The 25,311-nt window shown below is 46.3% G+C and overlaps 1 protein-coding gene across 1 annotated transcript in view; it reads left to right on the forward strand.

Annotated features, from left to right (window-relative positions):
• Positions 1-25,311, forward strand: part of Dmbt1 (deleted in malignant brain tumors 1) — a 170,912-nt gene that overhangs the window by 69,917 nt on the left and 75,684 nt on the right. Inside the window, exons 17-20 of the mRNA XM_048791448.1 lie at positions 10,099-10,124; positions 12,989-13,286; positions 17,471-17,626; positions 25,174-25,210. Of these exons, the coding sequence (XP_048647405.1) occupies positions 10,099-10,124; positions 12,989-13,286; positions 17,471-17,626; positions 25,174-25,210 (517 nt within the window). The remainder of the gene's footprint in view (positions 1-10,098; positions 10,125-12,988; positions 13,287-17,470; positions 17,627-25,173; positions 25,211-25,311) is intronic.

Raw genomic sequence — 25,311 nt, forward strand, 5'->3', positions numbered from 1 at the left:
CACATACGCTAGATTTTTCTTTTTTTTAAGTTTTCTTTTTTTTAATTTTTTTAAAAAATTTTTATTGTTGGTTGTTCAAAACATTACATAGTTCTTGATATATCATATTTCACACTTTGATTCAAGTGGGTTATGAACTCCCATTTTTACCCCGTATACAGATTGCAGAATCACATCAGTTACACATCTATTGATTTACATATTGCCATACTAGTGTCTGTTGTATTCTGCTGCCTTTCCTATCCTCTACTATCCCCCCTCCCCTCNTCCCAGCTTTCCAAGAAATCTCCATACTGCTTTCCAAATTGGCTGCACCAATTTGCAGTCCCACCAGCAATGTACAAGTGTACCCTTTTCCCCACATCCTCGCCAGCATTTGTTGTTGTTTGACTTCATAATGGCTGCCACATACGCTAGATTTTTCTTGTTTAAGGATAGAAAGGGTTTTGTTGTTGTTATTTTAAAAATGAGTTTTTTTGGTTTTGCTTTGTTTTTTAAGAGCAAGCCATCCAAGTTCATCTTTTTATCACCAGAGAATTAAAATTGCTAATTTGTTATTGAAAAAAAATAGATATAGAGCCATCCTTTATACAGCTGCTCCAGAGACAGAGTTGACATCTCCCTCGTCATGCAGGCAGGCCTAGGACGTGGGCTAGCAGCTGGGTTGGCGGAGCCCTGTAACGAGACCCCACTCTGTCCTCTTCCTGACCTAACTTCCCGAATGACGAGCGAAATTTTGCAAGTTGGGCACAAACCTAGTGGGATCAATGGGGCTTTGGCCTGAAATAGGAACCCACGAAACTAATATTTTCTTTTCCACATTTATGAAGAACAGGAAATCTTGATTTCTATAAAATTAACATAATGCAACCAACTGCATTTTACTCCAATGAAAGAACCGATTGTTTCTGTACATGGTAAATCAGAAACTAGGGGTTTCCTGTTCATTCTTATCACTTTGCGGGAGGCTTCTCCTCCACTGACCCTTCCTCCACCCTTCATCAGCACGTAATGCAACCTCTTCCTGGAGCCACGGGCCCCAGCAGAGACTGGAGAAGGTAGAAGGAGAAGGAGATGAGCAGGAATCTGCAGTCTAGGGCCCGGGGCAGACAGAAGATGCCACGAGCAATTTGAAAACAATTTGCTGACAAACTCTTGTTTTAAATCGCATCTAATTTAGCCACCCGTTGGAAACAGGGATGACAGCCAACAAGAGGAGGAGAGGGGGACACCCTGATTTTCAGAATCAAATCGTATAATTTTAAACTGGAAACTTGTGACATAACGAAAAGCTAAAAAAAAAAAAAAAAAGCAGAAAGTGATATACACAACCACACCACCCTATGAAGTGTGCGAACTCAAAATTGGGGATGAGATAGTTAACAACAATGAAGGAAGCATGTGCGTGCCTCAAAAAACAGCTGTAGAGGAGGTGCACTATTAACACATATCTTGGGAGTACTGGCTTTATTTTCTTCAGTATATTTTTTTTTCTGGTACTGGCGATTGAACCCCCAGGGGTGCTTAACCACTGAGCCACATCCCCAATCCTTTTTTATATTTTATTTATAGACAAGGTCTTTTTGAGTTGCTCGGGGCCTCACTAATTTGCTGAGGCTGGCTCTGAACCAGCAATCCTCCTCCCTCGACCTCCCTAGCTGCTTGGATTACAGACGTACACCACCGTGCCTGGCTGTTTGGTAAATTTTTATATACTTCAGACAGTTTTTCTTTAGTGAACATGTATTATTTTGATCATGCTAACAAATAAAAGTTAAAAATACATTTTCACCTATTAATGGACTTCAACCCGCATTTCCTTTTTTTCTTTCTCTTAACCTGTGTCTCATTACAACATTTCATAGTGTCATGAAAAAGGACCCTAAAGAGGTCCCCTTCCTGAGGGTTCCCGTCCTGCCTCTGGAAGATACAATATTATTGTCCCCTTTCTTCAAAGGGTCCATGAGCTGAGCGAGGTGAGGTCCTGTTCCGACGTCTGTGGGGAATCAGTCTCGGGGTGGTGAGGCCTCAGGCTTCCTTACTCTGGGAATGTGCCTGTTAAGTCAGCCCTCCCCACAACTTAGGCAATAAAGAGTTCTCCCTGAGTTAGCACAATATCTAAGATGACAACATTGTTAGTTCTTCAACATCCTATTAAAATCAGCATTTCATTTTCAGTATCAGAGAGAATGCTAGAACCTGCTGTGGCGATGGGCAAAGGTACAACTTATGCAGTCGACGGGAGAAATAAATAATGTCCACGCACTTCTGTCCTCATCAATGGTTTATTCACTAAAATCACTCAATACAATTAACTCAATAGGTTCTGAATCAAGAAAATGACAATCCTTAATGCTGGGCACTGCAATAGACATAATCAATTCAAAGCAAACAATTCTAAGTTAACTCTAAGCACTGCAAACACACTTAATCCTGACAGACTCGTTACAGACATTCTCTCTGAAGGCTAAACTAGAGTCTCAAGCCTTAGACCTTAAGTCCAGCAGATGCACACTCACTCAGACCAGGTCAGGAACTGATGGAGGCTTTTCCTGGTGCGGAGTTGACGGCCGGTTGAAGAGACGGTTGTAAGGAGAAGTTGCTGTTCTCACCAGGGTCAAGAGACTGCTGTAGAGTTTGAGAGTGGTGAGGATGATACAGAGGGTCAGGCAGATGATGAGAAGAGATGGGATGTCAGTCCAGGTCCTCATCAGGCTCTCCAGCATGTGGGCATCAGTGTTGGCTGGCTGAATGTGGATCCATTTGCTCCATCATTTATACTAAATTTTGGGGACTTCTGACTGTCCTTTGGGTCCCTGTGAGCTGTTACCAGGGTTCTCAGTGTTGTCTTACATTATAGAGTCAGGACATATGGTTTAGTGATTTCTGCCCTGATCTTACACCTCTGATTCTTATCAGGGTGAAGGCAAATGACATGTGACTTCACCCTGACTCTTATCAGGGTTGTGGAAAGTGGTTTGTCTTTATCAGGCTATGCCTGATTGACATAGTGGAGTGCTCTGTAGGCTGCTGCCTGGTGGGACTGCAGGTTTATATAAAATGGAGTTGCTGAGGCTAAGGTCATCCTTACACCTGCCCCTCCAGATCCCTGGAGGCCTGCTGGGGCCATTTCCAGATCCAGGAGCCCAGGCTGGTGCAGTGGTATCCAGGTCCCAGCCAGACCTGGCCCCAGGTGTGATCAGAGCACTGGCACCCAGGTTCAGGCCAATTCTGTGGGATTCTGCCCCCTCCAGCCCAGAGGCACACCCATTCACCAGATCCAAATGTGTCTGCTCAAAAGTCGCCTGCTCAGGGAGGCCTCCCCTGGGGCCCTTGCTTCTGGCAGCTTCCTCCTGCCCACATTTCGTCCCCTCTCCCCTGGCTTATTGTGCTCCAGGGCCCTTCCCACCAATGAAATGCTGTGTGCCCATTTGTATTATCTGTCCCCAACCAGAAAGCATGTTCTGTTCACTGATGTGTCCCCAGGGCCTGGGACAGGGGTTGGCATGTGGCAGGTGACAGTAGGCATTTAGTGAAGAGAAGAAAGGAGGGAGGGAGCCTGAAGATCCTGCCTTCCCAGAGCTGCTGCCAGGGACTGCGGCGCCTTCCCAGATGGCCACACGTGTCCTTCCTGCACTCCCCTAAGCCCCTGCTTCTCTGTCCTTCCTGCAGTGTCCTCAGTCCCTGTGTGGCACACAACAAACAGCAGTGCCAGGTGAAGATGCAGACACCTAAATGCCACCTTGGGAGGCAGCTGCCTTCCTTCCATGGTGACCCAGGAGGAACCAGGTCTCAGTCAAATGCCCAGACGGTTCACACAACGTGGCAGGAGAATATTCAGGGGTGGGAGTGGGTTGCCACAATAAGATTTTTGCTCTGACCCAATTTTCCCAAAACACTACTATTTATGGTAGGAATATCTAAGATGCTGAGCAGCTTATTTTGTGTAAAATTTAACTTCTCAACAATTATTGTAAGAAAAATATTATAACATTTTTATAACATTGAATAGCGAAGGAGCTGGAGACTCCAAAGTGTGTGTGTCTGGGTGGGGTAGTCAGGGCCAGAGCTGCTGAAGAAAGCATTGATAAGCTAGGACCGCACCAGGACACGGACACTGCAGCAAGCACAGTGTGAAGGACCACAGAGTCCGAGGACAGGACAGACTGGCCCTGAATCTCGTGGATGGCAGAGTGAACAGCAGGATCTAGGTAGCAGGGTCACAAGGGCCACAGCCTGCCTCCTGCTCCCAGGGACTTAGCAGAAGGGAGGGAAAACCTGGGTTTTGAAGTGGATGAGCTATTCAGACTTCTTTTGACTTAATTCCATGAATCCCTCTGGGGGGAGTGAGGTCTCCAAGGAGACCTCATAGGAACGTAGAGATTCATTTTCGGTCTGTAAAATGTATTAGCTGTAGTTATTTTCGACTGTGTAATATTCCTTTCTCTTGATGTCTATTATTTTTCAGCTGTGTCCAAATTTGACTAACTTTATTCTATGACTTAATTGCATTGAAGACCGTCAGGAAAACTCAAAGTCTCTCTATAAGGCCATCTATGGAGGCATAGAAATCTTCCTGCTTAAATAATGCACACGTCTCATGTATGTCTAATTGACCCTCCCAGCAGCCCTCCAAACTAAGCAGGGCAGATGGTGTTCACTTTTTTAGACAAGGAAACTAAGTCTCAGTGAAGCTAAGTGAATTGCCCCAAATCACAGTGTAGGGAGCAAGTCCCAGCTCCCACCTGCTTCCACCCACAGCCTGATGTTTGTCGTCATGACCAGGTGTGGACCCGGCTGGTCTGGGGCACTCCACATACAATAGTAGCCCAGAAGCCATTCCTATTGGACATGGTGACCAACACACCACAGTGGTCTCAATAAGTAAGCATATTCAGATTGAAAAAGGCTTTCTTGCAACCCCTTCTCACAGCCCCTGACCTGGCGTCCACTAGGTCATCTCATCCTTTTCCCTGTTTCATCCGCAGGATATGGAGCTAGACATATGCTCTCGTAGGGGCATCCTCTCTCCAATTTCCATTATACACAAGACTCAGAGCAGAGAGCAATTCCTTGAGATAATGGGATAATTTGTACTACAAGCCAATGATCCAGTAGAGAGAACGCTCCTGTTAGGGGAGCACTAATTTTACAAACATCAGCTATCCCTAGGTATGGCACAATGGGATTCACAAACATTTAAGTAGAAGGCAACATGCTAAGCACGTTATACGTAAGCATTATTTAAGTGAGGTCATGAACTATCTAAAGAGAAGTCAGGCCCTCAGGAACTTCACAAGCTAATGACGGACTCCTAACGATACTAGAGACGCAATCGAGGCAGGATGGATGGAGTGCTATGAAGAGGCATCCTAGGGTGAGTGTGGGAATTAGAAAATGGGGCAAATCTGCAGTTGAGGAATAAGGGGAAACTTTCAAAAAGAGGAGAGGCAGGGTGTGGGCATTGAAAGAGGAATAGAATCTCAGCAGCTTCTTCCCCCTGGGAGCAGCTACATGCTGAAGGAAATGATGCCCTCAGTGGGATTTAGGGATGCTGGTGGCCTCTATCCCCGAGAGGGCTCGAGGGTCACACCTGCCCAGCCGGCCACCAGCACACTGTCGACCTTTGCTTCTGCTTTCAACTCCCAACTGTTCCATGAAATGCCTCCAGCAGGCAGAATCCCCCTTTCTCCCCATAGCAAATACCCACGGAATGCCAAAGCTAGTAAGTTGGCCCCTGCTCTGAACACCTGCCAGTCCAAGACAGAAGAGCACCAAGTTGCCCAGCCAGCCCCACCCCCGCCAGGGAGTCTGGAGAGTATATAAAGCCAAAGCTTCAGGATTCCAGCAGCCGAAAGCCCTCCCACCATGGGCACTCTCACCTTCCTCCTTTGGCTGCTGCTCTTCCAAGCCGTTATACTACCTGGAGCAGGTACTGCAGATAAGGCGCCAGGTACTTTCGTTCCTGCCTTGTTATAAGCGGGACGTCTAGACACAGGGAGCTTTTGCTCTGTTTAATGCCACCCAGCCACTGATAAGATGTTGCTGCAGCGATGACCCATTGTCATAATCAATTTTAGGGCAGTTGGGTCAGATATTTTCTGTAAGTTTTGCTTTCTGTGAGCAAGTGTTTGCTGGCTTATGGCTCTTGTAAAATGGGCTTATTGCTCTTGTAAAAATGCCCTATTACAAGAGCAATAAGAATTCTGGGGGAAAGTATATAATGAAGGAATACTTGGCTGTGGGACAATCCAGCATGGGTTTTACAAGTGTCCTTTGGCTTCTGTATTGATATTTGACCCAAGGGGTATTGCAATCATGACTTCTTATTGTTGCTGAATGGAGATGGAAATATAAAGTAAAAAAAAAATCTTAGCTTGAAACACTGACATTTCGTAAAATTATTTGGAGTTGATTTATGCAGGCTTCTAATCTGAAAATCTGTACCTTCTCTTAAAACTAGATTAGTTAATTTAATATTCTTGACTTTAATGTATATTTCTCATCTAGTTCTCTAAAGGAAATATTAATTTAATTTGGAACTAATTTAAAATATCTGCACAATTCTGATTATTTCATTATTATTTTGTGGTTTCATGGGGGGACAAAAAAAAGAAATATTCTTGACCAAAAAATAGCTTGAATATAATTCTTAATATTTGTAAAGAAGAAATATAACTCACCAGTCATAGAACAATGTTTGGGCCTAAAGTTTATATTAAAACCCTTTTTTTATTCTGCAAGTAATTGCGTGGATATATTTATGTTTAATATTCCAATATATTTATTAATTTATACCAGGGTGTTAAGAAGGATTTAAGTGATGTCTTAAACCTTTTGGGCCTCCTTTCTCATTTGGATGTCCTGGGAGTGCTGAACCCAGGGATATGGGCTGGGCCCTAATTGGGCCCCTTCTGGTCCCATGAACTTGGATAAGTTTGCAAGCTCTCTATGTTGAATATTCTCCCATGAAAAAAAGGTCTGATACCTGGGATTGTAAAAGGGACTTAATGAAATAATGTCTGTAAAATACTTGGAAGAGTGCTTCAGACATAGAAAACGCTCAGTCGACGTAACTGTTACTATAGACATTGTATATGACAAACTGAGTATCTTAAACCAAGACAAGATAAAAATAGGGACTCTCAGCTTCAGAGAATAACATTTAACCATAATGTCTCCATTCCCCCTTTGAAACCAAGAAATTTTCCCCTTTCAGTATTTCAGTAATAAGTTTCAAGCAATAGATTCGATTTTAAAAACAAAGAGCAGGAGGGAATTTTTTTTTTTTTTCTCAGTGAATCTACACATGCAGGTAAGTACTCTGGGGACATCTGTCCTATACCAAGTGTGCCTAGAAACCAGTGGGGCTTGCTGGAGTATGACAGCTTGTGGAAATTTCTGAAAGAATTCAAAATTCACATTCATTGTATTTGTTAACTTGTGGCAAAGACGACGCTGAGTGCTCCAAGTGACCAAGTGTTGGCTGTAGGGGAGCTGCTCGGGGCGTGGTATATGTGTCTCGGTCCAATCCAGAAGGAGTCCCAGTGAACTCCGCCCCCACAGCTGCCCTGAGCTGCTCTTGCAAAGTGGAACTGGACAGTGGCTTAGTCTGTTTGGGATCAATGACCAGAGGGTTTAGGATAGATGTCACGGTAGGAAATGGAGAAAATTTCAAGTCTGGATGAGTTCAATGATTTCTGGAAGCTCTGAAAAAAGTGGCCCCAAATTCAGGGATTCTCCTGAGGCTGCCTCGGACAGCTACCTGATAATGTATCAGGAGTGGCAGAGAGTGGGCCCCTGGGACCAAGGATCAGCCTCAATGCCAGGCCCTCAGCCCCCACCTCCCATCACACCAAAATGCCAAGTTCCAATGGAAAAATCAGCCCCAGTGAAGGCTGCATGGCCTGAGCGGGCACTTGGCATCCAGTTACACTAATGTTCACTTCTTCTCATCCCTGCCTTATTCTGCTTTCCCTGAAACTTGCCAGCTTTCTGCCAGCAGCATGCGAGGGCACCACTGTTCTGCTGAGACCAGTCCTCCGGACTGTCCCCTGCACAGTAAAGGGCTCTGCACCCACAGCTGAAGTAAATGAATGGAAAAACAATGAGCAAGTGTGTCACACCCTTGACTGGTCTCTGCCCATGAGACCCTTTCAAAGAACAGGAGCGAGGATTATGAGCTTGTGAGTTGGTTTCCAGAGCTGCTGCAGATCTTCGGATATTTGAGAGGCTCAGCTGATCTTGCAGACATCATTTGCAAGTCTCCGTTCTCAATGGGGCCATTTTCTGCCTGGTTCTTGGGTGCCTCCTTTATCTCGGCCCCTTTGCCACCTCCCATCCATGCTACACTCTCCCCACAGCTCTCCCCAGGAGGTGTCAGTCACCCTGTGGGTTTCTGGTGGGGGTAATCTTGAGTTTCCGGGAGTTCAGGATTAGTGACATGATATGGCCCAATAGGCTTTGTCAGGCTCCTGGTGCCAGTTGCATAAGAGCCTCACAGATAATGAGGCCAGTGTGACCTTCCAGGGACAGCCACCCCAGGGACACGCTGCAGGTCCCTGCAGGTCCCACAATACTGGAAGGGATTGGAGGAATTTGCAGCTTGGTTGATATTAGCACGATTCACATGAAAACTGGGGACAAAGGGCAACTTGTTGATCACTGTAGAAACAAAGGCTGTTTCTCAGAATGTGATTGCAGACTGGGGCAGCATTTATTGATCAACGCAATCCAAGTTAAATTGCTAAACAGTCTAAAACCCCATTAGCCAGCAACGCTCCATGGTGGGGCTGCCACCTGCCCCCACGCCCACACCCACGTACCTTTCTGCCCTGCCTCTGCTCCCTCAGACCCGCCTTCCAGCCCTGCCGCCAAGGTCAGATGGCTACTCCTGGGTGTGCTCAGCTGTGTCCCATGTATCTCTGTCACTCACTCAGTGGGAGTCCCACCGCCCTGCCCTGCTGACAGCACTGAGGACCAGCACTCACACATACGCACGTACTCACACACTCACACATACACTCACACATGCACTCACACACTCACACATATACTGACACACTCACACACACTCCCATATGAATCACACTCTCACCACACACACTTTTGCACTCACTCTCGCAAGCACACTCTCACTCTACACATTCATCACACTCACACTCACACACTCCCCAAACAGGTCCAACTTGTTTCATCCATTCTTTCCCCCTCCTTCAGGTCCCAAAAGAAGCACTGTTGTTATCCCCTGTCCCCAATGCCACCCTCCTCGTGGAGTTATCAATTAGTCTTAAACCTTTCAGGGCTCTCACCTCACACTTACAATTAGCACCCCAGGCCCACAAAACCAAATACGCAGGACAACGTATTCCCATCCCCAGGCCGCCTGGCCTTCCTGCGCAGGAGGGGCTGGGCAGCCCTGGGGGTGTGGGGGCTTCAGGCTGGGGTGCAGGGTGCTTGTGCCCTGCTGTGCCCTTCTTAAGATTGGGGGAATATTGATTTTCCACATCGGAGGCCGCACTCGGCTCTGAGCCCCTGCCCAGCCCTCCCCTGTCCACAGCCAGACGCTGGCCTGCTTTCCCTTCCTCACCTCTTCATGCCATGCCTTATCCGCGTCCTTCAAATTTAGCCAACCCAGTTTTCAAGGCCTTCTGACATCCCGTGCCATTAATTCACTCTCTGACCATGAGAGAGTGTCCGATTCCATCCAGGTCCTGTGCTGGGAGGACAGTCCCCTCTGTCCATCCAAGGCCCTCCACCTGGGCTGCGGAGACAAGACACAAGCTCGCTGGTGGGTACCACATCTTGATCTCCCAAGACGTGGATCATGTCTTGACTCTTGAGTTATCAAGACACCACCTAGCACTTGGCACCAATGTGCTCAGCCACGTTGGTTAAACAAACTGGACGTTACGATTTGGGGAGGTGGGGCTTTCACTAGAGAGAATTCTTGGAAAATGCTACAGAGGTTTCTGAGTTGAGATTCGTCCTGTCTGGATGGCCAGGATGCCATGTCTGTGTGCAGGGTTATGACATTCCTGGGAATTTTAGTAGCTCTAGAGGGGTCCGGGAGCTGGGAAGGGCAAGCTTCCTTCTGAGGGAGAGAGAGCAGTCTGCCCATGAGAGCAGCTGGAAAGGAAGCAGGGAGCTGATTTTGGAGGGTTCTGGAATCCAGGATAAGAACTCTGGTCTTCGCCAACCACGATAGCAGCAAAATGACATGACGATGGCTTTTTCAGATGAGTAGGCGGGTGGCCTGGAGGAGGTGGGGAGAGATTGCATTAGTGAAACTGGCCAAAACAGTGGCAAGGGTAGTCCAGGCACAAAATGTTTAAAAATCCTAGCTCAGGGCGGCTAGGGTGGGTTTAGGCAAAGCAATACAGATTCGGATTTTTTTTTTTTTTGAGTGACATTCTGCAATCTAAGTCACCTTGCTAGGCCTGAGCAGCACACGCCAGGTTTCTCTGATAATCTAATGAGACAGAGGGTTTGGAAGGGCTTTGAAAATGCTGAGGCTCAATGTAGACATGGGATCTAATGTTGTTCATGCAAAGGAATGGGTCAAAGAGACACTGGACAGAATCGCTCTGACATGCTGGCAGGATGTGAGAGGTGTGGAAGGAGAAGAATCAGAGACGCTGTCCTGAGGGGAATGGGGCAGGAGAGCACGTGAGAGCCAGACGGCTCAGTGGCCCAGTGTCTAGAGCCTGGAACCAAATCCCAGCCTGGTCTCTTGCCAGCTGCGTGTCTGGGAGAGCTACTGTCTGTCCCCTGCTTGCAGCCCAGACCAGGCATCTGGCCAGACAGACATGTGAGCTGAAGGGCAAATGGATTCGTGTTACAAACCCACCAAAGGGGCATTTTTGGAGGATAGTACTTATTTGTAGGTAATGACAATGTTATATGGCAGCTATTGCACCCTCCAGGAAGAGTCAGGAACCAGTTTAAAAAAAAAAGACTGCTGTGTTTATGTGATGTTGAGTATAAATACCTCCTCTCTTACCAAGGATAACATAAAATTAATTAACTAAGGTTAAATAGCCTCTGAAATGAAAAAAAAAAAGTGTGTAATGAAAATACAAAAATAATAGCCATAAAAATTGTTGTGCAAAGATAAACCCAGGGAGATATTAGAAAACATAGGAATTTAACTAAAAAGCATGGCTGAATTTCTGTGTAAATCCTAGCTTATTAAAGAAAATGCTTTAAGATTAACCATGGATCGCTGAAGCTGCATAATAAAGGGCACTACTGGCAAATAATTGGCATAACTTACCTGATTAAAGCAAGAGATGTAGGACAAGAATCCTCCAAGGCGAGGGCTTAAGGTAAAGCAACAGCGGAACATGGGTTCCACACTTGGCCGTACAGAACAACCTCTTGGATTGTTGAAAATTCAGATTTCCGGGCCCCGGTCTGCTGAGCCTGAGTGTCCGTGGGTTTGCAGCTGGGCCCAGGAAGCTGCTTTTGGGGCGGGCTGTGGTCAGCATCCCTGCTGGGTCTTAATGAGGCTGGTACATCTCAGTTTGCTACAGGAGGGACACCAGAGGATCTGGAGGAAGGCTGGGGAAGGGACACCCTAAGGGAAACCCCATCAAAGGCACGTCTGTGGAGCAGCAAGGTGAGTCCCAGCCAGACAGCCCCCTAGGCCTGCAGGAGGACAGAATGAGGGTGGGCAGGATCTTTAGGACGGATACTATGAAAGCCTTTGGAGAGTGATGGTTCCTGCTCAGCAGAAGTAAGAACAGCTCAGTTTTATTTCTGCTTAATAAGACAGGATGCTATCAGACCTTTATCTACCTTCATGATTTTAATAGGTTAAGCCTGTCTTAAGGGTCTCTATTTTAGGCGTTCTTATATGAGGGGGGTGTGTGGACATCACCCCCAGGTCTTACTGAACGTGCAGAATCCTGGTCCCAGCTCTGAGATGTGGGCACCCTCCAGATTCTGCATGTTTACAAGCCTCCCCAAGATGTGCACGACAGGGGCCATGTGAGGGTCACACGTTGAAAGCACTGTCCTGTGGCCACAGGAAAGTGGAGAGACAGCAGGGACCCAACCAGTGCTCTGTAGCAGTGAGCCTTGGGAATTGGTAACTGTCCCTTGATGGATCTAATTACCAGTTTGTAGAATGGAGGTTAAAAAAAATTGTCAGCTCCAAAGTGCTCCCTCAGCGCCAGGCACTTTACTGTATTTGCCTCACGAATCCCCTGTGAGGCAGGTGCCCTTCTTATTTACAGATGGGGGAAAGAGCTCAGGTGGCCCACAAATCACATAGTTACTGGCCGAGCTGAGAAGCAAACTTGGGTGCCTGTGACCACCACGTGGGAGCCCCACCCTTGGCACCTTGCTATCCACTAGCCCAGCAGGCCTTGTCTGCCCCTGAGGTCCCTGAGGGAACCAGGAAAATATGCCCAGCAAAGTCTTCTGAGAGGTGAAATGTAGGTCCAAGCGGCAGGCGAGGGCAGCAGTGTCTTTGGGAATAATGCACGGCACCCTTGATGTGAGGCTGATGACAGCAAAGCCAGAGCGAGCCCAGATCCACGAGACAGGTCCCAGGCTAAACCATCAAGGGCCCAGAGCTGGTATTCTTGTCAGAGCAGGCGGGAGGTTCCAGCATGAAGTGCTTCTGAAAAGAACAGAGCAAGGCCCTGTGACATCTCACCATGCCGTGGTCTCAAATGGTCCATGGACAATGCCACCCAAACAGGGGGACCCTATGGAGCTCTCGTGGGGTCCCTTGCTGCCCCTCACTAACAGTGAGACTCCAGGAGGCTGATGCCATTGTCACCTTGTTTCTTCCCATGGTAAAACGGGGACAATAATGCCCACAGGCAGTTATGAAATTTAAGAAGATGTCCATTGTCAAGGGCATAATCTAGCCAGAGCCAGCGGCGGCGGGGAAGGTGGTGGGGAAGATGACTTCATTCACAAACACTGAGGTGGGGGCGGGGACTGCCTTTCTCCCAAAGACTGGCTTGTTGTGCAGCTCGTGGAAGGTTCTGGAAGGTGCTCTGGCCGAGTGGAGGCGTACTTCGAAGGCATGTGGGGCACGGTGTGCGATGACCTGTGGGATGAGAAGGCAGCGCAGGTGGTGTGCCAGCAGCTGGGCTGTGGGATGGCCGTCTCCGCCCCTGGAGGGGCCTACTTCGGCCAGGGCTCTGGCCCCATTCTTCTGGACGATGTACAGTGTTCTGGGACCGAAGCCCACCTGGGGCAGTGCTCCCATGCCGGCTGGTTTACCCACAACTGTGGGCACGGGGAGGACACTGGTGTCATCTGCTCCGGTAAATTGCTTTTCATCTTTCCTGAGAGTTGATTTTTTCTCTTTGTCCAATATCATTCCCTGAGTCTCCTCCTTTCTCCCCAACACAAGAGAATGCCTTTGTGACTCACCACGTCTGCTTGAGACCTCAGCTAGCTTCCCAAGAAAGCCGCTCCCAGGAAGCTTCCCTCTGTGATGTTCAGGAAGCAGCTGGCCACCCTGTGTCACCCCAGTCCTTTTCTGTCTGCTTGAGAAGCCAATTGCAGTTACTTTGGAGAAAACGCTAGATTTGAAATGAAAAGTCCCAGGTCAGGCACACGACAGGCTACATAGTCTGTGGGTCCCAGTGCAAGACGAAAACGAGGGTTCCCTTGTTCAAGAATTATGAAGAATCTCAGGACAGTGACAGGGGAGCATTAACGGCAGGGCCCTTCCAATTACAGACTCGGTGGGGCCACCCCCATGGGTATCCCTCTGGGACCCTCCCTTAACCCCTCTTTTCCTTGCCTTAATGTGGCTCTTTGCAAATCACTCAGCCCTTTTCTAACCAAGAGGGAATGATTGTCACAACGATAATCACATTGCCTTCCCCGGGCTGCCATGAGGCCGAGTACTGGTAATTCTGGTCCATTAACCTGTCAGTCCACAGCCTGAGAGCAGGCTGCCAGTGACACTGTACCTGCACCTTCTGCTTTTTGAGGTAATCAACCTCCTAGAGACTGCACAGCTGTATCTCTGATTAGCTGACTTTGGATGAAGGCGCAGGGGCAGAGTCAGGAGGAAGAGGAGGGGGTAAAGGAGGAAGGCCCCTCTTTGCTCCCCAGCTGCTAACTCCTGTTGAGAGCCTTCTTCTTGATCCTCTCAAATTCAGCATATAGGGAAGCAGGATCTGAGGCATCAGCCAGTGGCCAAGACCTAAATACTCAACCAGTATGTATTTCAGAAGGCTTTGAGATCCAGCAGTGAGCAAAATGACCCTGCTCTGGGCTTACAGCCCCTTCCACGTGCCAGCTCCCATCCCAAGCAGCAGACTCCCATCTTGGTGACTTCGGGGTCAGGAGCCCTGCCTGGCTGGGCCCTTTCCTACTGAAGACAGCACAGTTGTAGGAGCAGGTCCAGGGGGTGGAGGAGCGCTTCGGTCCATGAACCCTGCCTTCCCAAGGCCTCTCACCATCTTGCACCTTTAGCCCCTCCAGCCTCCTGGGCCCCAGGCCCTGCCTTAGAGTTTGACTGTGCCAGATACTTCCCAAAGCCCCTCCTGTGAGTCCTCAGCCTTGCCTCACCTGGCTAAAGGTGCCCCAAGCAGCCTGGGCGGGCAGAAGGAGGATCTGCCACTCTCCAAGCATCTTCTTGGGCCAGGCTCCCTGGAAGGAAACAGTCCAGTTAGCAAATTATAAATACATGTCTGACTTCAGAGGATGTAAGAGTATGTTTTGAGTATATTTTTGCAGTTAATAGATTAATCAGTTCTGGTATTTCTCAAATAGATGCCCCAAACAGCAGAGCCCAAGTTTGCTTGCCCTAAGCAGAGACTGTCTTTGAAATCCTATTATCTATAAAAGTCCCTTCAGAGTTTCTCTTTCAAATTGCAATAAAACCACCTTTATTTTAATACGAAAACAATGCTTTAGGTACTCACGTCAAGTAGCATTAGCCCTTTAGGAAAACACCTGCTTAGCCTGTGGGGCTTTCAGAATTATTATTCCTCATCGATTCAAGTTATATTCCACTTTTTTTTTTCTTTTTCGTAGAATATGAACATGAAACTTTGGAAGATTTTGGTAAGAGTCACACTTTAGTATGTCTTCAGCAGAGCATCCACACATGCCCCAGTGCTCTGTGTTAACCAATGTAACCCACTGCAGGAGGCAGGGGAGGGGCAGGAGACAAACAATTGGACACGACAAATGAAAGGAAGAGAAGGTGGATCCCCTGCCTTTAACCATGCAGTAAATATTTTCTCTCCCAACTTGTTTGTTCCTGTCCAACTGTATTTTAGAAAATTGCGAAGTGAGGATATGAATGTGGTTTAGTAAATTAACATTCAGAGATGTCATCGAACTTGGATTAGACTAAAGAAAATCCTGACTTCAGATAACGTGTTGGAAAGGCGGTGAGCGTGGCCTCAGGACACAACATTCCTCTCTGTCCCTTTGGCAGATTCAGAGATTAATGGAGCAAAGTGTGTCCTTTTGTCACCAGAGTCCCAGGCCAGAGGCTTGATTCTGAGAGTCCCAACAAATTAGGTCTGGCCATTGGCCCCCAAAACCAAAAGGAAGAAGTACGGTGAAGAGCAGGAAGGGAACTTTAATCAGTATGGCTGTCCTGGAAGGCAAATTCAGATCAAGCATCTCAGCCCTGACTTCATGGCACTGATATGAGCTTCAGGTTTACATAGAGGAAGAATTGGGGTGGGGTGAGAGATCTGAAAAACTGAGCAGTCTTAGTCTGTGTCAATATCTCAGTTCAGGTTCTGCAAGGTGGCTCCAGAGAAGTCCTCATCTGCACCCCTGAGGATGTAATCTCCCTTTGCTGCTCAGTGTGTTGAGCTATGAGACCTGTGATCCTGAAGGGGACAGTTTAGTTCCTATGAGATGACTGCTCCTGCTTTGGAAGACAGTCTTATCCTGAGATGAACTGCCTGAAAGCCTGCGCTGTTCCTGGAAGGTGCAGGGCACTGACCAGGCACCACCCAGGAGTCTAGAAGAGAAGGCTAAAGAGCTGGCAGTTGAATGTCCCTACAAATCTTGAAAATGCCTCAGTTACTCTTATCTTGGTGTCCTCAGTCTTGAAGGGGCATGAGACAGGCTAGGTGAATTTAGGGCAATGGACCTTGTAACACCAGTGTTTACACGAACGCGCCTTAAATGAATAGCATGCCTGCGAGCAAAGTCAACAAGAATCCGGCTCCAGCACACGGCAAAGGGCCAGATACAGAACGCAGGCAGAGTTGCCAGGCCACCACCCTTCCTTGAGTTACCTACTGGCATCTGCAGGCCCCAACGAAGAGTCAGTACTTTAGGAGAAACAGCTTCCGATCCTCTCGTGTGCTTTCTTACTAACCTGAGTCCTCCAGTATACTCCAAAATTCTCCTTTCTTGAAGGCCCTCTGTGAGTGCCACAGGAGTACAATTCCATTAGCACTGGACCCTTTTGCCTTTCTGGCAGAAGGGACATTTGCACAAATAACCCAGTTCTAAAAAGCAAGCTGTAAATGACTCCAAGCTGCCTAAGCATAATAAGTTTCTCACCTGATGAAAACCTACTGAATATACTTCCCAAAGCACGTTGTTAGCACAACATCGATTCCACCACACACATGCTGGTACTCGCCCAGCAAACTTGTGTGCACTATCCTGCCGGCCAACGATACCTTATTTATTTCTCTTTGCTCTTAGATGCTGAAATCTTAACACCGTTCCCTGGTGGTGAGTCAAGGTTTTCTGCCCCCATCCTTGTGTGATGTGGCTTGGTGGGTCACATGCTTCTAAGTGGCGGTAGACTCCAATTGTGCAAATACTGCCAAACAGAATGATTTCACTGAGGGTCCCTGTGAATTCAGCTCTTCATACAACTCTGTGGGCTTTGATTTGTTTTGTTTAATGCACTGAGGAAGACTGTCCCCTTGGTGTCCTCAGTCTTGAAGGTGCATGAGATAGGCTAGGTAAATTTAGGGCAATGGAATTTGTCCCCTTAACTCTTTCCTATCCCTCTCAAGGCCCTGGACCCATGGTCACCTCTTAGAAAGATATCCCCCCACACCCCACTATGGACATCCTTAAAACACAATGGATATCCTCCCTCCTTTGCTTCCTGGAGCTTGATGTAGTTGCAAATCTCCACTTAATTTTAGATTAACGTGTCAATCACCTCCAGACTCTCAAACTAGATTTTGATCTCTTTGACAGCGAGGACCAGGCTTCTTCTCTTAAACACAGGGTCCACAGTGCTATGCACTGTGACTCAGCATAGGCACACTAAATGCACATGGGTTCATGCAGAATATGTTCCTTCTCCTAAAATGCAATATTTTTGCATCTTCAAAAGACTGGCCACAGTTGCAACTCATGAATGGATCAGGCAGATGCTCTGGGAGACTGGAAGTTTTCTACCATGGACAGTGGGGCAGGGTCTGTGATGACCGGTGGGACCTCAATGAAGCCCAAGTGGTGTGCCAGCAGCTGAGCTGCGGACCCGCCCTTGCAGCCCCCATTGAGGCACAATTTGGTGAAGGCAAAGGCGAGTTTCTGCTGGATGATGTGGACTGTACCGGAAAAGAGAGTTTTCTGGGACAGTGTCCACATGCTGGCTGGCATCTGCATAACTGTGGCCCTGGAGAAGACGCCAGTGTCATCTGCACAGGTAATGGCACCGCTGCCTCCAAAGTGCACATCTCATTATCTGGCTGCACCTTCACTACCCCAGTGGTAATCATGCACCCATGTGACCATGGACCAGCCAGGGACCAGCCTACTGTGTTGTGGGCCACCAGGAGATGTTGGTTATTTTGCACTTTGATGTGAGCTCAGAAAAATATTAGCCACAAGATGTTGAAATTGATTTTATGCAGAGAAAAATAATGAAAGCGATTGGGGATTCCGTTATAAGGACTAGATTTGATAACCTCTGGTGAAAAGACAGTCTACAGCAAAAGGGAGGTAAATCACTAACCGAGTGTGTTCTCCCTTTTGCCAGGACACCACAGTGAGCAAGAGATAGGGGTTTTTGTTTGTTTGTTTGTTTGTTTTCTGGTTCTGGAGGTTGGACCCAGGACCCCACACATGCTGCCTAGGAGCTCTACCACTGAGCCCACATCCTGAGCCCTGAGATAAAGGCTTTTCCTCCTAAAGGTTTTCAGTCTAATAAAGGTGATAAAGGTGAAGCATATGTAAATTAGAATAGTTCTTAGTGTGTCCTATTGATTGTGAGCTTATACCAGTTATTGTCAGTCATGAGTCTTTGACCAAAGAATAATCATCAAGTCTGTCTTGACCAGGGTCTCAGCCTCAGCACTATGCACACTGGGGCCAGGGCATCCTCTGTGGTGGGTGGGCTTTCCTGTGCATTCCTCACCTCTGCCCACCAAATGACATAGTGCTCTCATTCCAGTGGGATACCCCAAAGTGTCTTCCTACATTTCCAAATGTTCCTTTGGGGAGCAATTGCCCCCAACCCAGAACTGCTGATCTAGAGATAACAAACACATCTCCATCAGCATGTGGCTGATTTTCAGCACAATACCATTGCTCAAGACGCACATCTGTGTGCCAACGCAGGAGAGGAAGGCGATTATTGTGTCTAGAGCAGTGAATGCAGTCACTTGCCACAATTTCCAATTTCCAATTGCATTCAACCAGAAAGACTGCTCCTATATTGATACTCAAGTAATAAATTAGCTTCTGAGTCAATACAAATACTGGTGTGTGTGTGTGTGTGTGCGTGTGTGTGTGTGTGCTGGTTTGTTTTTCATTTAGTTTTTGTCCCCTGCTTTGATTTTTAAAATTTTAGTTGGAGTATTGTTTAGAATTCCATCAAGGCAGCATATTCTGCAAGGTCACTAGGTTCCACTGAACTGTTTTACAGGTGAATAGGGCATTTGCCTCTTTTGGGGGGCAATTGAGTTAGCCCAGCAGATATCGTGCAGCCACAATTGGTCCAACGCACACCATTAGAAACACTGTGCTAATAACCATTTATACATTCAATGTTTAATTAAAGTCACCTGAATTAAGGCAGAGAGAGTCAACAATTTATTTTGGAGAGTTATATTTTTCATTTCAAAATTAATTTTTAATTGAAATATTTCTAAAAATAACTACCCTTTTCTAAAGTAGATCTGTTTTTTTTTTTTTCCTGTTCAACAGAGACTGACTATATAGAGCCTACCTCAGGTGAGTTCGTGTGATTGCTTTACGGGCCCACAGTTTCCATTACGTTAGTTGCCCAGGCAGGCAGGGAGAAGATAATAAAGGCTTAAGTGGTGAGAAGGAGCAGATGGCCACACTAGGATGGTCATTGTTCACCATTTCTGATTTCCTGGGCCATTAAGATGATTCTACCATTAAGTCAAGAATGCTGTTGGGTCACCCTTTTCCTCCCAAGTAATTAGCTTCATTTTTATTTCAATCAGGAGAGTTCCAGCCATTCCCTAGTATTGCTATTACGCTGCTAAAAGCATAATTCCCACCACCATGTTAGGGGAAATCGTGGTAAATTGTTCACATTTAGCCACGTTCTTTCTCGCTCTGTGGAACTCGGGTGGCAGGGGGAGGGATGCCACCTGACTCCGGGTAGCTTGTTACTGTCCTAACCATGACGGAATTCTCAATGCCTCTTTCTTCAGAGCATGCCGAGGAACCACTGCCAATGCCCCAAGGTAGGAAGTGTTTTATGATGAATCGCCTTTATACATCCTTCTTCTGTACAAAATTTCCCTTTGGTTTAAAACCAAAAGGGATGATGATGATGATGATGATGATGATGATGATGATGATGATCGAACCAAAATTGGAAGGGAGAATATATTACATACTTTGTACATAATGACTTCTGTTTCCTGGTGTATTAGAAAGCCAGTGAGTCCTGCAGTTAGCAGCCCAGTGGGGACATGTTCAAGACAGGCCTGAGTACCAGCCAAGGCCAAGCTTTGGGGTGAGGGAAAAATGAAAGACTTGGCAGTAAAAGGCCAGAATTTGAGTTTCATTTCTGCCACTTATTGAGTGTGACCACAGGCAAGTCATTACGCTCTTTTTTAAAGAGGGAGATAAAAACACCACTTCATGGAGGCCCATCTGGGTTGAATGAGATCACAGATGTGGAAGGATGACAAGAGTCAGACTTATTGATGTCTTTATCTTCCAGGTATCAACCTGAGAACTTTACTGCATAGCTACTAGTTGTTTAATTCTCTAATTCAGGGTACAGAAAACCTCTTCCGTTAAAAGCCACATAATAAATAGTTTGGGCGCAGGGGTCAGCTGGTGCATGGCTTTGGGCAGAGCCTTTGGGCATGATAGTAGCCATAGCAATTCATAACTCATGGGCTTGTCTGTGTCCCGTAAGATTTCCCTACAAAGATGGGCACTGAGTTACCCTTGAACCACAGGCTTTAATGTCCTGAACTCAACCCTTGTGAATTAATTCTAAACACTTGGCATGCATGGCTTTTAAAATTTTCACAAGACCCTTGTGGAGTAGGCACTTTTATAATCCCCATTTCACGGATGACAAAATGTAATCTCACACACAAAAAAAATCCACCTGCTTGCCCCAAACTGTGCAGATAGCCTGGATGCAGCAGTTGGTCTGCTACATGCTCGGTACCCTCATGCTTACAGACCTGATTCTAAAGAAGAGCAGATTCCTCCTGTTCAGTCAGTGTCTCAAGCCAGAAGAAACTAGAGCCACCCTTGTTCCTCCTCCTCCCTCACTCCACACAAACAATGCGTCAGGAAATTCTCTGTCCCTACTTTCTCAATATACGCTAACCCCTTAGCATCTCCCCACCCCACGTCACTGCCATCACCCAAAGCCCTCTCATCCTTCATCTGGATGATGGCAACGATTTTCTAAATGGTCATTCTGTTCTAGACCTGGCTGGTGAACTGTAAATCAGATCATCCGCCCTCACTCAAACCCCTTCCTCTTCATTGTGTTTAGAGCGGTGTCCAGTCAGTTACCGTGGACCCTCTGTCCTTGTGTGACCTGACCCTGTGCACATCTCTGACCTCTGGGAAACGCCTCGTCTTGCACAGGGCCTTCCTCTGATCATTTTTGCAGCCTTTGAAAAAAAAGTACTTTGCCTTGGGCCCGTGTAGGGGCTCTTCCCTCTGTTCAAAATGTGTATCTTCTCTCCCAGATTTTTTCTGGGAGTGGGGGGGTGCTCCTCTTCATCAAGTCTCAGCTAAAATGCCCCTCCCTCAGAGAGGATTCCCTGAGGGTGCAGCCAGCCCTTTCCCGTCTGGTCACCCTTCTGGTTTGCTCTTCTGTCTGACCCTGGCTTTGAATTTTCCTTCGTTCCCTGGCTCATCCCGGATCCCCTTGGCCTTCTCTCCAGGGTGTGGGTTTAGTGAGAGCAGGAACCATGCAGGGCTTTTCACCTCAGAGCCAAGGGCAGTGCTTGGTATTTAATGTGTTTAAAGTACATATTTACTGAATTTAAAAGTAGACATTTGTACAGTGTGGCTGTTGGAAACAATGTACTAGTCATTGAAGACTCAGTGGTCCTCCTTCAACAAAGGCTAACGCTTCCTTCAGGAAGATGGTGCTCACCAGGCAAGGAGGGTTCATTATACTGTAGGGTGGGGGGGGTTCCCTCCCTTCAAATTCTAGTAATTAGCAAAGGGTTTTGTTGGTCAGTTGGTCATTTTTCTGCTTATTTCCATTTCATTCATACACTCACTACTCTTATATAACTATCATATGTTAAAATACATTATATGCAACATAATTATAATAATATACATACTTATGATGGTTCGGCATGATCTTTTTACTTTGTATTGTACAAAAGTAATATGCATTGGATAGAGACTGCTTTGAATTTTGAATTTGATCTTTCCCTGGTGAGCTGCAGCTCCCAGTCACACTGGGATCACAAGGGGAAGCACCGGGCACTTTCAATAAATCTTTAATATGACACTCTGCAGTGTACTGAGTGGCTAACTATGAAGTTCAATAGATTAGGTGTATTAGTGCATTATATTTTGAACTTGATGTTTTCCATATTTATTGCCATTGTGATTGTACACGATGGTGGGATCTGTCTTTACATATCCACACATGCACACCACAGAACCATATGATTTGGCCCATACTGTTCCCCGGTATTTCCCCTTTGCCTCCTCTTTTCCCTCCCTCTGGTCCCTTTTCTCTACTGTACCATCATCCTTTGATTTTCATGAGATTCCCTCCCCATACACATCTTTCTTTTCCATTTTCCTCTCTAGCCTCCACATGACCCTTGACCTGAGTCTGGCAAATTTTGCTGAACATGATGGTCTCTAGTTCCATCCATTTTCCTGCAAATGACATGATTTCATTTTTCTTTATGGTTGACTAAAACTCCATGGGAATATATATACCTCATTTTCTTTAGCCATTCTTTTGTTGGTGGACATCTAGGCCATTCCACAGTTTGGTCATTATGTTCTTATGGTGCGTGGCTTGTTCTCAGCTGCCTGCATTCCAAAGAGCTGGTATCATGTGTTCAGGTTTTATCCCTACAGTGTCTTCAAATCAATCAACTCAGCAAATATTTCTGAGAGCTTGTTAAGTTCAGAGCCATGTTTCACCAGGAATTGACTGTATTTTACATTTTGTACTTTAAACCTGACATATTAAAGATTTATTGAAAGCCATTATGTAGATAAAGTAAAAGTTATTCAACTCCATTAAATAACTTATGTTTCAATTAATTTGCACCAATAGGTGATGGAAATTCAGCAACTGTATTATCAGGTAAGAGAAATATTTTTTGTGCTGTTTTCCCTGTGAATGTGTCTGTTTCACCATCTAAATACAGAAAGGAGAAGAAAGAGTGGCTGTAGAACACTGTTACTGAATGACTCATCAGAACCTCCCTCTTATAATCAGGAATTATTTTCAGGGTATCATTCTGGTAGAGTCACTAATGTCCTTCAAAAACATAAAGATGATAGCTTTTAGGCGGGTGGATAGGTAAATCAGTAAAGCAATATGGGTTGAGTCCTTTCTTTCAATATAATTGCAGGAAAAATTTCCCATGACTCTTGGTTTAGGTTGTTCTTAAAATGTTTCCATTCCATTAATTATATCCATCAGGAAGACTGCAGGATTAGAAAGATGATGGAAATATTTGGTTTATCATTTATTTACCATTCTTAATATTTGTTCAAAGAATAGAATTAACTATCAACTGTAAAAAATAGAGATAATAATACTTGTTTTAAAATACTGGAAATTATTTGGAACATAAGTTTTATAATTATCTTTAAGCATGAATATGACCAACTGCTCTGAGAAACTCTCTCATTTTTTATAAATGACATGTTTTAATTTGTCTCCAAAGGAAGAATTATTTGATTGCATTTATGTTTGATTATTGGATGAGCTTTCCATTGCTGCTAGAACAAATTGCCCAAACTCGATGGTTAAACAACACATGCTTTATTGTCTTGTTTTAGATGTCAGAAATCCAAAATGGGTCTTAATTATCTAAGCAATGAGCAAGTTGTCGCAGACTGTGCTCATTATGGAATCTCTGGAAAAGGAGGAGTACATTCCCTGACTTTTCCAGTTTTTACCAGCCCTTACATTCCTTGGCAAAATCTTTCATCATCAAAGCAAGAATCTTAGTGCCTTCCAATCTCTCTCTCCTGCCTCCCGCTTCTGAAGGGCCTTGTTACATTAAGCCCCCTGGGTAATCAGGATCATCTTCCCAATTTAAGGCACTGATGAGCAGCCTTATTCATCTGTAACCGAAATGCCCTTTGTCCTGTAACCTGGTGTATTCACAGCTTCTGGGATTAGGATGTGGACATGCTTGGGGGAGGGGTGACATTTTGCTTACTACATTTTTATATGAAAAATAGTCTTGTAGTTGGTATGGCTCAGAAATGGACACATCACTAAAGTCACCCATTGAAATATGATGGCCCAAACAGCAAGCAGAGAGAAGAAAGGTGTGGGACAATACCGCCAGCTAACCGAGCTGGTGACCTGAGCTGGGTTCACAAGAGCTGGCTGCACCAATAACTTAAGAAAATGGTGAAAGAAACACTCAACACACAGAAATACCTTTTGCTTATAGGAATCAGGGACGGCTCTCAACCTTGAGGGTCTGCTGGAAAGAAAGAGAAGCCACCTGAAAATCCTCTATTTATTGGGGAGAAAGTTCAACCCAAATAAGGCAAGGGATTGGGTTTCGGGGGGGTTGCTTGGCGATGTCCTGCAGTCAGCAGATTTGACCGGACATCTCAGAAAGCCACGCCCATCTTAGGTGCTGTGTGGGATCAAAGGCAGAGGGATCAAAAAGTCCAGTCAGATCAGCAACGTCAGTCCAGTCCCCTCGTGTGCTCGAGTGCTCACGGCTCACACACACAGCCCCTGGCTGGCTCGAGACAGTGCAAGAAAGGGAGCAGGTGCCCAAGTCAACACAAAGATAAGCAGAGAGCCATTGCTGTCATTTCTTTCCTCTGTCAAGGTTCCTTACAGGGAGTGTAAGTAACTCCCATGGCCAGATATGTCATGGGGACAGTCTGGAGCACAGGAGAGAAGGCGGAGCACCTGCCAACAGTGCACCACCTACAAACCCCGGGATGCCTGCACACAGTGCCCTACCTACCAACTGCACTCCTCCCACAACTGCGCCCCATGTACAAAATAGTGCAACAACCATAATCAGTCCATCACCTACATCCATGAAAGAGTAAAACACCTACAACAATTCAACACTTAGAAACTGGTGCAACACCTACAAACTGGAACAGCAATTGCAAATAGTACTACACCTACAAACAGAGCAACACCTACTAATCAGAAACGTCAGTGATGCAACAGGCGCAGAAGTCAAATAAGCAGAACAAGCAGATAGAAGGGTCAGGGGACCCTGAAGGCCGGGACCATCAGGCTGACAGTCAGGGAGAATATTAATACCCAAAGCACCTGATCTTTACCACAAAGCACTGAATACCTGCCCTTGGATTCCATGTCTGGCAGAGACGGGATGGAGAATACTGAGTCCAGTGGCTAAGAGGTGGCTTGGTATTTCCATTGCTTATGTGTGGTCACTTTGGAGTGGAGACAAACTACATCTAGTGAAGTCACCAGGAGCCCTGGGTGCCACACCTCCCTCCAGTGGCTGTAAGCAGTAACTTACTGTTAATAGGTGTTTCTTTCTTCCAGTTCTACCTGTTGCCCTCTCAACGCAGCTTCCTCCTATAACTGCTGCAAGTCCAACATCACCAGGTAGGACCCTCCCACTCTGCCATTTCCATTTCTACCATAGCTCCTCAGCTGCAGGTAGTGGTTTTGCCACCGTCACTCGGTACCTGTAATGCTTCATTCAA

This window comes from Marmota marmota, unplaced genomic scaffold (genome assembly GCF_001458135.2).
Source record: "Marmota marmota marmota unplaced genomic scaffold, marMar, whole genome shotgun sequence".
Lineage (NCBI taxonomy): Eukaryota > Metazoa > Chordata > Mammalia > Rodentia > Sciuridae > Marmota > Marmota marmota.